This window comes from Plectropomus leopardus, chromosome 8, assembly GCF_026936395.1.
Source record: "Plectropomus leopardus strain MGB_pleo_1.0 chromosome 8, ASM2693639v1, whole genome shotgun sequence".
Lineage (NCBI taxonomy): Eukaryota > Metazoa > Chordata > Actinopteri > Perciformes > Serranidae > Plectropomus > Plectropomus leopardus.
In genome coordinates, this window is record NC_142183.1 from 33,076,031 (window position 1) to 33,091,212 (window position 15,182).

At 41.3% G+C, this 15,182-nt stretch overlaps 1 protein-coding gene across 1 annotated transcript in view; it reads right to left on the bottom strand.

Moving 5' to 3' along the window:
* LOC121948570 (matrix-remodeling-associated protein 5) overlaps nucleotides 1-15,182 on the bottom strand; it is a 42,822-nt gene that overhangs the window by 14,165 nt on the left and 13,475 nt on the right. Inside the window, exons 4-7 of the mRNA XM_088081387.1 lie at nucleotides 10,137-10,266; nucleotides 8,129-8,367; nucleotides 7,626-7,777; nucleotides 1,847-5,005 (exon numbers count right to left, since the gene is read on the bottom strand). Of these exons, the coding sequence (XP_087937513.1) occupies nucleotides 1,847-5,005; nucleotides 7,626-7,777; nucleotides 8,129-8,367; nucleotides 10,137-10,266 (3,680 nt within the window). The remainder of the gene's footprint in view (nucleotides 1-1,846; nucleotides 5,006-7,625; nucleotides 7,778-8,128; nucleotides 8,368-10,136; nucleotides 10,267-15,182) is intronic.

A 15,182-nucleotide genomic window follows, 5' to 3' on the forward strand; every position in this document is an offset into this window, starting at 1 on the left:
ATTAGTTTGTCACAGGGCCGGTATACGTGGCAACTTAATCAGGTATTGAGAAGCTTAGCTGCAGGTACTGAGGGGAGTAGAAGACACGTGAATTCAGGAGGTTATAAAAAAGAGAGTCCAGATATCCAGTTTGTGCGTGAGGGGGAGAAACATAGTTGCAGTAAGTTAGGGAGGAGGCAGGGGTGCGGTTGCGTGGAAGGAGCTTGTGATTGGAAAATGCAGGTAGATTTAGGAGGAAGGCTTGTTATTCCCCAGGAAATAGTCTGTACTAATTTGAGGCCTGACATAGTGCTGTGGTCGATGAGTCAGTGGATCATTTATTTATCTGAGCTAACAGTCCCTTGAGAAGCCTCAGTGGAAGAAGCCTATGAAAGGAAGAAACTGAGGTGCACAAACTTACAGGCAGAAGCTGAGAAGAAGCCCAGTTGAAGTGGGATGTAGGGGATTTGTAACTTGAAGCTTGCACAAACTCAAACTGTAAAGCAAGTGTGATGATGTGCTCGGGAAGGTAGCATCGACATGGTCACTACTGGGAGCTCGCATAAATGGAACCTGGGTCAGTTGAAGGTGGCATTGCTGTTTGGGCTGTGATAGCCATGTGATAACTAGCCTAGCTAGCGTGGCTAGCCTAGCTTAGCTTTAGCCTTGTATTTGTGATAGCCATGTTGTAGCTTAGCTTAGCTTTGTATCTGTGATAGCTTTCTAGTAGTTTAGCTTAGACTTGTATCGGTGATAGCCATGTGATACTGCCATGTAGTACTGCTACTACCTGGAGCTTGCATAAACAGAACCTGGGTCTGTTGAAGTTGGCAGGGCTGTTTGGGCTGCATAGGAGTAGTGAGAGCTGGTACTAGGGGAGTGGCTTTGGGATGCCAAAGTTCATTGCCTAGCCTCCTGGAGGTGTTGTGGGACCAACTAGGTGAAACATTGATGAAAGGAGGTTCCCACCTGATGACCCCAAAGATGTGTTAGTCTTCACTGCTCTCTGACTTTTCTATTACTGCTCTTTGGCCTTTATATTTATAATTGCTGATTAGTGACCCTAGGTTCTTCATTGAGTGCTTATCCTTTTCTGGAGCACAAGTTTCTTGTGTTTTAGTTGAACACAATATTAACTAATCAAGGCGATGGCCCTGTTTACACTTGGTATTTACAGTCCTCTAGGGTGATCCAATTACAATAGACAGCACTACATGGAGGTGTAAACAACCGCTAAGATGCTTATGATCTGATCAAACAAACCACTTGCAGAGGTGGTCTGGGACACATTTTACCACATATCTTTGAAGTGTAAAAGCGAATGCATCCTGATGCGTCTTTGACAAGGACATGTCATCAATACAGGGCATTGTGGTAGCCTACTTATGCTCTAAAACGTGCCTATTTTATGAGAAGTTGGATGAAGTATTGCATGACCATCCATCCGCTTGCTTTATGGAAGGAAACATGTTAAACTCTGCTGACAGCGATATCTCCATCTGTACCGAGAAAGCCACTAATGTGGCTGGTGAGCATGTTCGCAAGCAGCTGGCGAAAGTGTCGATGTAATACCTGCGCACAAAGCCCTTTGACCCTTAAGCAGTGACATAGGCAATAATGAAATCTCAACACAAACAGTCAGCTGTAGATGCATAATAGATACAGGTGTTAACAGCAATGCGCCTTAGTTGTCCATTTGTGTTCAGATCACTGAAACACATGTAGATACCAAGTGTAAACAGGCTTAATATAATTGTCTTGTTCTTCGTCCTTTATCTGTTACACTTTCTGTTAATCCCATTTATCACAACACCTCATTTCAAAACAGTATTTCATGGGAAAAGTATGACACATCAGCTTTATTTACCTTGCCTTGGATGAGAAAATGACCTTTGACCTGGCCAGGAAGGGTAGAGGGGGTAGTAATGATGGTAATGATGGTGAGATGGCCAGCGGGAGGTCGGGGGGACTCTGGGAACCTGGGAATGTCTGCCTGGATTCACTTCCCCTTGACTTCCTATATTTCTATTTTGATTAGTGTGTGTCGTCCTGGGAGTTGTAGTTTGCCCTCCTCCCTGTCTGTTCTGATGGAGCCAGGGGTGAACCGGCTCTGGGAAACTGTGGAGCTCAGGCTTCGTGTTTGGCTTGTCTACATCTTTATCCTCTGTCTGTGTAACATCTTCTTTTGTTCTGCCTCTTGTTGAATGTGAATTAATGACCTTAGAAGATGAAGTTCTTGCTTGGGTTGGTGTGTTTTGTTCTGGTGAAGGTTGAGTGTTAGGTCTTGTTCTGTTTTGTGTTGTTAACCGGATGCTATCCAGTCTCTCCTTTTTGGATTTCTCTGTATCTTTCTCACTGCCCTCTGTATCTGTTTTGTGTGTTTCTTGACTTTCCATTGCTGTTATATTTCTCTCACTCTCTCCTGCAAGATCTTGCTTGTTTCTGCCATTTTCTTCAGTTTGTGTTCTTATTTCCTCACTCTGATTTTCAGATTCCTTTAGGTTTACAGTGTTGTCCTTCTTTTCTTCAATGGTCCTTTCAGTTGGATGAGGGGTACTATTGAGCTTTGGAGTGACAATCGTCTTAGGATCAGGTGAAGAGATACCTACATCTGTTTCTCTGGCTGATGGAATTATGGTCAAAGTATTGTAAATATCATGAGTGGTATAGGGGGTTTCAGTGTTTATCTCTTCCTTGGCATCCATGGTACCACTATCCTTGTAATTATATTCATCATAGTAATCACCTTCATCTTCCTCTGTCTGATACTCTGCAGATAAGGTTTCATGGTTTTCCACTGTGGTTGGAACAGGTGTAGTTGTAGTAGTGGTAGTAGTAGTGGTAGTAGTAGTAGTAGTAGTAGTAGTAGTAGTAGTGGTGGTGGTGGTAGTAGTAGTGGGGGTGGTTGTTGTTGGGGGAACAGTTGTTTGGGGCTTGTTTGATGAATTGTAGAAGGGGTGTCCATGCGGTCTGACTCTCCTCACTGGGGGTTTTCTACGTCTATAAGGCGGCCTTCTCCTGTTTGACTGACCATGAAGATATTTGTTGTTTCGTCTTCCCTCTTCAGAGGACTTATTTTCCAACTGATCAACTGGCTGTGGAGTTTTAACAGCAGGAGGGTCTGTGATAGCCTCTGCTTGTTCTGCGATCCCATCCAAATGGTTTTGGGTTGGTTCTGTACCTCTGGGAGGTGGAGGGTGTAAAACCTTTGGCAGATTTTCCAGTGTTTTAGAATTATCCCCTTTCTTCTCTGGAGAGGAGGCCTCTGGCTTAGCCTTTGTGTTAATGGGGAAGTATGGAGGCCTTGTACTAATATCGTGTGGGGCATTAATTAGTGGTAAGTTGTTAGTAGTAGTCGGAATTGTAGTAGGAGTTGTAGTAGTAGATTCTGGAGTGCTTGTTTGGATGGCTACAGTGCTGGGTTCTGATAGTGACTGCTCTGTGGGCAGGGCAACATTCGGTTTAGCATTAGCTTTAGCCAATATCTCTGCCCAACGATTCGGATCTAATTCTTTAACAGATTTATTGGGCTTTCTCTTTGACTCTTTTATTCTTATCCTTTTTGAAAACTCATTAGAATTCCTTTGCTGTGTTCCTACCTTCTTAGGGAACTGAGTAGCAAAAGGTCGTATAATTTCCTGGTAATCTCCCCCTGAACCCTCTCCATCCTCCACGCCAACTGGCAAGATCTGCTGCTCTTTCGTAGTCTGTACTTTGGACTTATCAGATGCCTTTTCTCCTGTGACTTCCACCATGTGTGAAAGCATATCAACTCCATACAGATTTGAGGCCAAGCAGGTGTATTCCCCTGCATCTTCTTGTGTTAACCTCCTTACCACCAAAGTCCCATTTTCCATCACCTCTGTCCGTCTTGTCCGTTGCGTGGGGAGGAGAATTTGGTTTTTGGGTAGGTACCACATGGTTTGACTGGGTTGGACTGATGTCACCTCACAAGGGAGAGAAAAAGAGTGTCCCTTTTCAACTATGAGTTTCTGACCATTGAAAGCAGTGGGGCTGAGTGAGAGTTCTTTGATGGTGAGCCTAATTGGCATCAGGTCCACACCAGCTTTGGTCCTGATCATACAGTGGTAAAGGCCCGAGTCAGACAGTGTAGCATTTAAAATCACAAGTTCTCCTTTCTCAGAAATTTCAATTTTGTCAGTTCCATCTTCCACAATGGCCAAATCTGGAAGCATCCACTCTACTTTCACCTCCGGATTTGACGTGACAACACTGCACTCCAAGTTAACCTTTGAACCCTCGAGAGCAGTCCGAATTCGCCCCGCTGTCCCTCTGTGGATTAAAGCCCAGGACACAGTGAGGTCGTCATCTTCTGCCCCCCTATGGCTATTGAGTTGCTTGGTAATTACAGTAGTGAAATCCATTACCAGTTTCTTGGTTGTTGTCTGCTGCCTGTTTAGCCTTAAAGTAACTCTGGGTTGAAGCAGCCACGAGGGTTCTGCCACCAAATACCCTTTTAATTCTGTGAAATATGGGGAATTTTCATTTACAGCTTGGACATATTGATAGGTTACTCTGCTTGCATTTCCTCTCTGTTGACCTCTTTCCAAGATAGCAGGACTTTCATAGTAATATGCAACCAGTTGCCATAGATTTTGCAACTTCTCCCGATCAATCTCACACTCCAGGACAGTCGCCAGGGAAACATTGACAGACAACTCCCCAGGTGATTGTGGATTTACTGTCCAAGTCATGGGGGAATTGTCTCCAGGGTGTCGCACGTCACATGCCACGTGAGCACTGTTCCCATGGCTGTCGGAAAGAACGACGGTTAGATGCCCTAAAGGCTTCTCAAAGTCACGGGTGTATGGGAGGTCAGGCTCTGCTTCAGATTCAGCCCACACTGGATTGTCCCACTGTTTAAGGGTAGAGCGAAGAGCTGGTCGTTCACAGGGAAGCCTGTCCGGAGTCAATCCTAGCAACTGGGTCCCATTCAGGGGCTGAGGAGACGCGCACTCGGGGCAGATCTCACTGGAGCCACGTTCCTTCTTGCACTTTATTACACCTACAGTAGGAGACATATGGGGAGCGAGGAAGGACAGAAAAGAGCATGAGAAGGAATGATGGATACAATCAGAGGGATTGGAGGGAAAGACAAAGGAAAACGTTTAAGAGGGTAGGGGCATTAAAGGAGATGTAGATAAAGACAGCGTAAGGAAAAGGTAAGGAAAACATTTAGGCAGGAGATGGGAAAAGAAGGGGAAAAATAGAAAATGAAATATGAATTGCAGACATAATTTTATCTTTTCATGGGTTTGATTTCATTAAAGGTTTATGCATCCACTAATAAAGTTTTGGCAGTCACAGAGCCCCATTTTCAGATGAAAAAGGCCATAAACACAATGATGTATTATCATCTATTCTGTTGACACAAACAGCTAGCATATGGGACTTGTTAAAGGTGATTCACAACAGCCTAACAAAACACTGACAATTGAAACAAAGCATATGTGGCACAAAAATACTGAATCAGAAAGAAGGATAAAGAAAGAATAAACAATGTAATTGATTTTGTAGACTGCATGTGGATCAAATAGAGTCAGTTTATTAAGAGTAGCTGTGTCCATCATATGTCGAGGCTAGATGGCACACATGCAACATTTTCTGCAAGTACTTTGTTCTACTTCTGGACAAAAACATATGTCTGTAGCCAAGAACCATTATTATTTGCATGGGTAAACAAATAATATAAAAATAAGTTACAACCACCACTTATTAAGTTGTCTTGTCTGTAGCTAATTAATTTTATAGGTGCTCTGATCAGGATTTTGGTGGCTGATCACCTATCACCGGAAGCGCTATTGTCCAAAAACAATCAAGAGGTCTATTTCAAGCTTTCTGTTGTATTCATTTATAGCAATATGCCAATAATAGCATATTAAATATTAAACTTAAGAGATTAGAAAGAATCATGAATTGAAAACGGTTTATTTGTTTGCAGGCAAGTGCAAAATATTTAATTCTCTCTCTCTGAGACACTCTCCACTAGAGACACAACGTAAACCATTGCCGCTTAGCCTTGGTTTGAGCTATGTCAGGCATCTGTTTTCACTGAAAAAGCTCTAAAATCCCACTGTACTCTACCTGCTCAGCATTAAACAGCATACAGACTCACTTAGAGACTAGCAGGTGAACACAGTAGAGCATTTAGCAGCAAAAAGGCCAAATAATTCCCTCAGGAGTTGAGAGTTCAAAGAGAGTGAATATTGAGCCTCATTTCCACTGCACAAAAAACTTGCTAACATCGGCCTTTTTAATGCAATGGGAATGCGTACAATCGGCATTCACATCCGGGTCAAATGACTGCAGTAGACATGGGTTCTTATCACCTTTGGCTCCGATCGACATTGATGGGAACACAACACCCGGGTGAACACAGTAATTTCAGCTGCTTAACCAGCGAGATGCAATGACACACCGTCACTAATTATTGTCGATGTCCACCTAAGCTTTTAAGCACCACCTAAACACTGATCCAGACACATCTGCACTGAGTGTGAAAGGACTTAATAAGTAAAAAAGATAAATGAGGAGAAGAAATCGCTGAAAAGTTATTAAAGACAGCTGTCTGCTGTTTACCTGTTCTCCTGCCTGTCCGTGACTTCACACCGTACACACGCACGCACGCGCGCGCACACACACACACACAAGCATGCATGCACGCACACACACAGGCCAGCTGACAGGAAGTCTGACTTGCTTTCCAGCTGTAAGTGTGGCAGTGGGAATGCAGACATTTAGTAGGTTTACCTGCGTTTAAAAAACCCCGCCTGCACATGGTGGGAATAAGGTATTGGATTCATATTTTTCAGGTTGTCAGAAACACAACTCCAAATGAAAAAATAATGTTTCTCTGTAACTGCTGGATGTGTAATTAGGTAACTGTTTTCTGTCATGTTCAATGTATCAACTTTGAAGGTGTCAATCTTGAGTTCACAACTTGCTTTTGCTGCCTCCAAGTGGCCAAAAAAAGAGCAGTCATTGGAGGTTAAAAGCTGTACTAAACAATGATTAAAATTTTGCTATGACGCTTTTACATGTAATGTGAAAGGGGCAGCAAATAGTGACAAAAGAAGTGTATTTATGCCTCTATTAGCTAATTGCCTTGGTCTAAGGGCCAAACCTCTACAGTTTTGGTTTACTCTCACTGCTTTAATAAACTTGTGTCCAGTCACAGTTTGCAGCTGTTATTTGAATCAAACCATTGATAAACATATTTGTCCAGCACCAAATAATGCGCATACTAAAAAAACAACTCACTGGTGAACAAAGTAGAGCAGTAACAGCTCAAGACCTAGATATTTCACTGAGGAGTTGTTGAAAACTAAAACTGAGTTAAATGGAGAATTCATGGTGGACACAAACACAAGCCCACATTACTTTATGAGCTTTATAAGGTAATAATAAGTCAATGTTGTGTTTGTAGCTCTTTGCCACATGAAGCCCTAAAAGTCAGGAAATGCTTTTTAAAAGTTTCTACTGTCCCCTATGCACCTTTACGTAATTGTTTAGTCATTTATCATCCGCTGTCAATGAAAGTTTTTGGCACCAAAGAATTGGAGAAGTAAGGAATCATGTTCTTATGAGAGAAAATGAGATTTCAGTATTAATTCATGTGTCTTTACCTTCATGTGTGGAGCTCCATTCTACCAGCCAGTGGAGTTGACAGTCACAGGTCCAAGGATTACCATGTAGAGAGAGGAGCTCCAGCCTGGGAGCTGTCTTTAGTGCTGCGGCAGGGAGCTGCTCCAACAGATTGTCTGATAGGTGTAAGTGTCTGAAATGTAAATATATAATTTCCATCACTTTTTGGTCTGTAGGGTGACACTGGGATGCTACCTATCCTTGAATGTATTGTGCAGAAGACAGGGAAACAAATACACTGCAGTATACATAAGATACAAAGTGCAAAGCAATTGTAAACCTACAGTATAAGCAATTTGGGGTATGTATGCATTTTTAACAAGAGGAACTCTTGTTATTATTTCAGTTTTAATGAGATTCCTGTAAGCAAGGACACGTCTTCTTAAGCAAGTCTTAGTGGTTTCAAAGCTACCTTTCTATTTAAGATATAACCTCAGGAATATGGTAAAATAAGATGAACCTCTGTTGTCTTTTTATTTCTTACTTTAGTCCAGAAGTCCAAAAGCTTCCTAGGAGTGACACCGTTATGAAGGTATGAGGGTGGATTTCTTTGAGAAGGTTCCCTTCCAGCTGCAGGAGTTTTAGTGAGGTCAGGCCAGAGAAGGAGTATGGCTCTATGAAGTCAATGTGGTTGTGGTCCAGATGGAGACGTATCAAACCAACAAGGCCCTCAAACAGACCAGGGTTCACTGATGTTATCTTGTTGTAACTTAACTTCAAGATCTGAAAAAAAGAGAAAAGTTAGTGTAATACAGACATTTATTGAACACTGAAACTACATTAAGCTATTAGCAAACTAGGGGTTGATAAGGGACAGAAGGAATCCTTACTAATATCAGTCCATACTCCAATCCTGGGTAAGCCCAACAACTCAGTAGAACAACATTGTCATCCTTAGCTTGATAGATGATCAATTCAATCTTTATTCAGCTACTTGTTTATTTTGTATCTTTGCTTTTAGTGCTAGACAGATCATGTACACTTGGAAATGGCAACTTCATGAAACAATAAAAGTGACAACCAGTGGCCAATAGGTGTAGAGCTGGAAAGAAGGCAGCACTTCAGGGGTATTCCACAGCATGAACAACCCTTTCAAAGGACTTCAGTCTTAATTTAATTTTATACTGTGTTCCAGAAGCGATTATGATCACTTATAAAAGGTGCTTTAGGGTAAGATTTTTATTTGGAAACTTTATCAGTCTACATTACAAAAGAGCATCCGATCCCCATTATTGGAAATCCTTTGGGGACTGTCGTTCCTCCATTAAATCAATGACTCAACCAAATCCAAACTGTGACTGCTTCACATCCCCTTCTGAAGAACTGGCATTGCTCTTCAGTTTGTTTAGAATGCATATTTACATTTCTGATTGGACCCATCTGGACCCAGTAAGACTTGCTGCATTTTCAATCAAGCAAACAAAGCCCAACTAATTATTGGCTCAAATGTGGTTTAGGTAGGGGAGCTTTGATTTGATTCTGTTTCTACATACACTGTGTGTTCCTCAGGTGTTAGCCAGCCACAGCCCGGTTCACTACTTTTACATATGTTTTGCTTTGAATTGCTCTAACTGCTATTTAGAGTCATATATGAAGGGATAATAGATGCAACACTCAAGAGAGTTTGACACAAATTGAAGACATGGCATCAGCAACCACAAATATTTCACCACTTTGTCTTGACTTGGATCTCTTGGAACCATTGGACCTGAACAGAATGCCGAACAAACAAACCGTAGGCCCCTGCTGGACAAAGTCCAATAAGTTATGGGATTTAATACATTAATGAAGACCCATCAATAGAATGAAGTCTGTTTTTTATGTCCAAAGTACTTCTTCCAAGATCCATTTGGCTTGATCAATTCAGAGGCTATATTTGAAATGTCTGCAATTTCTTTTTACAGCCTTTATACATACAAACTAGTAAAGAAGTTTTATATTTGTTTCTGTGATTCGAACACATGTAGACAAATGAGACACATTGCCTTTCAAACCTGTGTCTGTCATGCATCTCCAGCTGACCCCTTGTATTCAGATTTTATTATATATGTAATTTATGCTAGGAGGTAAAACCTGTGCACAATTATAATGTCCACCTGCTCCTTAGCTGCTTGCTAGCATGCTTGCAAACATGCTTGTGGTTGTTTGCAAGTTTGCAGTCTCTACACAGGTAATTGTACAAATGGGGTAATGGCTTATACTTGGCTCACTCAAAGACACCTGGTGTCGGTGCAGCTGGAGATATCACTATCAGCTGAATTCAACATGTTTCCTTCCATGGGGAAAAATGATGGACTGTCACGCAACCCTTTGTCCAACTCTTTAGAAAATGGGCAATAGAGCATTAGCTTGATGACATAGTCCTTGTCACAAGGATGAGAAAACCTTGAACCCCCCCCACACACACACACTCACTCACATGCACACGCACACACACACACACACACACACACACACACACACACACACAGATACAGACACACAGACTCTACCTGTAGTGATCTCAGGCTGTAAAACGCCCCAGGGTGGACTGTGCTAATGTCATTGCCATGCAACATGAGCATTTCCAGTTGCCGTAGTGACCTGAATTCTGACCCCTCCACTTCAGTCAGGCTGTTATATCTGTAAGAGAGAGAGAGAGAAGAAACAGGACCAGTTAGCAGGATGAAAGAGGAACAGAGGACTATAAGAAGGATCAGAGGGATAGAAAACTAATATTAGTTAACAGTCGGTGCTCTCGCATGTCTGTCTGGGTAATGTGACCTCTGAAATCACAAGGAGGAAGATAGCCTGAAAAAATGGACGGAAATACGGAATAACGGATTACAAAGCGACCTAAGTCAACCTTTGACCTGCACTTCTTTCATCATTTGTCAGAGGAAACACACACACAAACACACACAGATCAAGAATTACTATGCTGCATCTACTAGCGCTGTCAATGTTAATGCGTTAATAATGATGGGATGAAGGTTGGTGATTGAACTTTTCAATTTTTAAGAGGCTGTACCTAGCTGAGTTTTAAAGCTAGAGAGATGACACTGGTGTCATATGACACCAGTAGACCCAAGGGATCCAGTGGTACCATGTCATGTTTCCCAGTAAGCGGTCAGAATAACGTTCCAAACTAAGGCTAAATTTTGGCGATGGAAAAACGTCATGGTCTTTTCACAGGGGCCCCTTGACCTCTGAGCTCTGGAAAGCATCATTTGATTCCTTATCAAGACAATCTGGTAGAAATTGCTTTACCATGTTAATATGGACCTCATAACTGTTTTGTAATGAAAAATAATGGAATCAAAAAAATTTGATTAAAAATGTGATTAATCGCCATTATCTATCATCATTGAATCATTGTATCATTTGACAGCCTTAGCATCTTATTAAATTTACAACCCTCTCAGAAAGCACCATTGCACAATAGATGTTGGCCCACCATACATTTAGCAAATTAGTAGTTTTGCCCTCTTGAAAATAATAGCAATGTAACACTAAAGCAATAGGGTCTATGTGCACAGGATTCTGCTACATATCAGTATGAAGAAATATCGAAAAAGGAGTCTTCAGGTTTCAGCACATTACAGCACACATCTATCAGAGTCAAACTGATTGCCAAGCACAGCATAGAGCAACAGATGACAGAGCCAAAGACATTATTCATCAAAGGAACGCAACAAAGCACGTTTTCTAGTCGCAGAAGCCAACAGCATTTCATAGATTTCAGTGAATGAGAGTCAGGCCTTCCAACAAGAGGAATCATTATTGTCTAAGAGTCGACTATCCTGTAGTGAGCTCCTAAACAGTAAAACATGCAGCATTCCCCGGGTGCAGTTATCCCTAGCCAATTGAACACATATGGTAGTATGTGCGTTTTTCCACTGCTATCAATAAAACAGTTGCCTCACAGTATATCATCTAATGGTCACTTTCATCCAGGGTGATTTTCAGAACCATGATGCACATATTTTAAGTGTAGGTTTCTGTATTGAGAGCAAAACTTTAAACCCTGAGTGTTGGTACTCTGCCACACGGTGAAAGGCATTGCATTCCTTCACTATACAGGAGCTCCAATCTTACACAGAGTACATTTCATGGCACAATGAAGCTAGTTTAATATTTGATGATCATCTCATTGTTGACTTCTACTTTTGTGTTGTCAGACTATATGCAGTGACTTGTTAGGCAGCTTTGTCCTGAAAGACTAACTCCTCAGTTATGCTTTCCACACAGTTGCACGGACATGGGCTTATGTGGAATCCTGACTAGGAAACATTTGGCTCTTTTATACCCAATGCGGCAAACTGACATTCTCGCAAACTGTAGGGGGGCAGTGTATTCCCGCACAGAATCCCAGCAAAGGGGCTTTTCTGAAGATTAGACACTCATGACTCCTGCAGATGCTTCAAGCATAAATCAAGCATAAGTCACCTTGGTTTACACTGGTTATAACCATGGACTGTTTATAAAGATAGATAATGCGTCTCAACTTCCTTCCACTGTACAAAAATGAAGTCAAGATATCCCAGACACAGCCAACGCCATCTTGCACTGGTGACAACATTTGGAGCCAGTGTCCTCTGTGCCGAATTCCCACCCATACACCCATCGAACCAGTCACTAGTACTGATCACAAGCAACACCTATTGGCTCATGCAGCTGTCTATCATGACATCAAATCCCCTCTTTCTACCATCAAATAACTAATTAAAACCAAACTTATCAGAAAAATGCATGGACAAACATCAGGGTGATAAGTACTACCGTGAATATCAAAAACAATCTTTGAGAAAATTTTATTTGACATGTACTTTAAGTTTCTAGTGTGGCTCATTTCCCATCTGCTAACATGGACTTCATGACCTATACTACAGCCAGCCACTAGGGGATGATCAAGATGTTTTGGCATCACTTTTGAGGAGCTGTCATATCATCCTTTTTTTTTAGACAGTCTAACAACTAGGTTTGCAAATTGTAAGCACTTGCCTTAATCAATTAATCATCAAAATTAATGATTGAATAATCGGTATTTGAAAAAAGCCCCCCAAACTTTTCTTTCTTAAACAATATCAAAGGCGTTTTATCCCCAGTCAAAGCTCACAGCAAAGTATTGCATATATTTTGACAGCATTGCACAGCCTATAATTGATTAAATTTCACACGTTCAATTAAATCCTTAACGACTGATTAATTGATCATCGATTGATTGTTATTATCCCTAATAACAACTGAGAAATAGAACACGGTTAATATTTGTTTTCTTGTCTTTATTAGATAGCAAAAAGAAAGTAAAAAGATGAAAACTGGTATATACAATACTGTATATGTCAAGAAGTTGACATCCTTAGACGTAGAATTCAGCATTGTTTGAAAAGTTTGGCTTTCATAGCCATTTTTCATCCTCAGGCACTGTTACTTACAGTATTGTAGTTTTTTTTTAGTAACAGCTGTTTTACAGCTGTTTGCAAGTTTGCAGTCTCTACACAGGTAATTGTACAAATTGGGTAATGGCTTATACTTGGCTCACTCAAAGACATTCATGGTGGTGTACTTAAAAACTGTCTGAGGTAGTTGGTTGAAAATTAAGTGAAGAGAGTTTCAACATTCCATATTCCTACCTTTACACATCTGGCCAATCACTGTGCGAATTGGGCATGTTTTCCGGCTTGTTTTCCATCTCTTTTCTTTAGAAAGTTACACAATTTCTTGGATGCCCTCCCCATGCAAGTATTTAGATTGAGCATATGGACTCGAAGTGTACAACTGCACCCAAAAATAAGTGAACTAGACCATGCAATAGAGACTCCCAAAACCACCAAATTAGATTAGTAATCTGTGGAGGAAGTTAATTTGATTTCAACTTTAATCATGGCAGACTAGTCTGTGCTCTTTTCCAAAATTCAGAATTACAGTATCGTGACAGAGCACATGGAGAAATAGCTGAATCCTAAGCCCCGTTGTCACTCTGCCAGGTGCTTACAGTAGGTGGTCCATACCACCCTTCACTTCACTCACTGCACAGTTCCTCTTCAGTCAAAGAGCATTGCTTCAAAGAGCACTATACCAAACTAAAGGGAAGCAGGCTCCAAAGTGTAAATAAAACACTCCAAACATGCCTGGTGTGAACATATACCAACAGTTTTGCATTAAGACACTAAATCCCTCTGGTCTGCACCCCAGTCAGCAGGGTGGTCTAACGTCAGAGCCTATTAGCTCCCTAGAGGTTTGGTCCCCTTCCAAAAGTCTGCTCTGCTGGAGTGTCCTTAAGAAATTTGCTTTATTCCCATTGTAACAGACAGTGCCTCTGATCCCACACAAACAACAACCATCAGGAATCAATAGGGAATCAGAAATAGAAAAGTGCAACTTCAAACAGTTGAAGCCATTAGCATAACTGACAGCAGCATGTGCAGTTCTGCATTTGACAGTTTACTAAGCCTTAGTTACTGTTGCTAAGCATATCAAGCTGTCATTCTCACGCTGCACAAATGTTGTTTACAGTGAGTGACTCAAATGTTTTTGTCATTTTTGAAACAATGAAAGAGATATTTCAGAAAGAGACAGACAGATGCAGCTTTCTCATGTCTAACTGGTATTTGCTGATTGAATATAAACTGTGACAGGCAGCCAGGGCTAGCGATCTAAAAAAGCTAAAGTTAGCTCCATAAGCTGGTTTGAAACACTATCTTTACTAACCTTTTATGTTTGCAGCTCACTTAAATTCTGAATCAGAAAGTTTTTTTTCCAATAACTTTCGGGTGGGAAGTCCTTGCATTGTATATATAAAATTACAGTGACGCTGAGCAGAACTACCTCAGTTGTTTAGTTTTTGCAACACGTTCTCATCCCAACTTGTCACATTGAGCCACTCTGTCAGTGACTTTTAGCATCTACTTAGGATGTTTTAGGTATCTTTATGCATCAGATGTTTACACTCCAGTATGCCTTTATTGAGATGTCAACAAATGCACATGGTGGGATGACGCAGCATGGTCCTTATGTCCTTATGGCAACCAAAGTCACAATGGTTAGGATTAGGCAACAAAGTTATGGATGGTTAAGTTTAAGTAGAAAAAAAATCCTTGCATCTACACAGGAAGCGAACTCCGGACTCTGCAAGTTATATTACATGTTTACTAGTAGCATTTTTACCTGACTCTGTCTCTCTTTCATGTGCATGCAACTGGTTCCATCCAGCTGTTGCGTTCTCAAGTGATGCTGCCTGTGTATGTTGCATGTGACCAGTGCTCTCCGGCCATCCGTCAGTGTATAATAACAATGCCACTGGTTCTGTCCAAGCACGTTCTCATCTGATGACACTCAGCTGCATTCTAGTTGGAAGTGGAAAGTGGCTTTTGGCATTTTGCGCGTATGCCGGAAGCACTGGCAGAGTGGATGTATTAAACAAGTTCAGAGTGAGAACAGGTTGGTTTTTAGCCACCTAAAACATTTGATAACAGTTAAACAGTATGCAGCATTTAGAAGATTTTCATCGCTTTACCTTTTAGTTAGACAGGGAATTCCAATAGGGAACTAAGGCC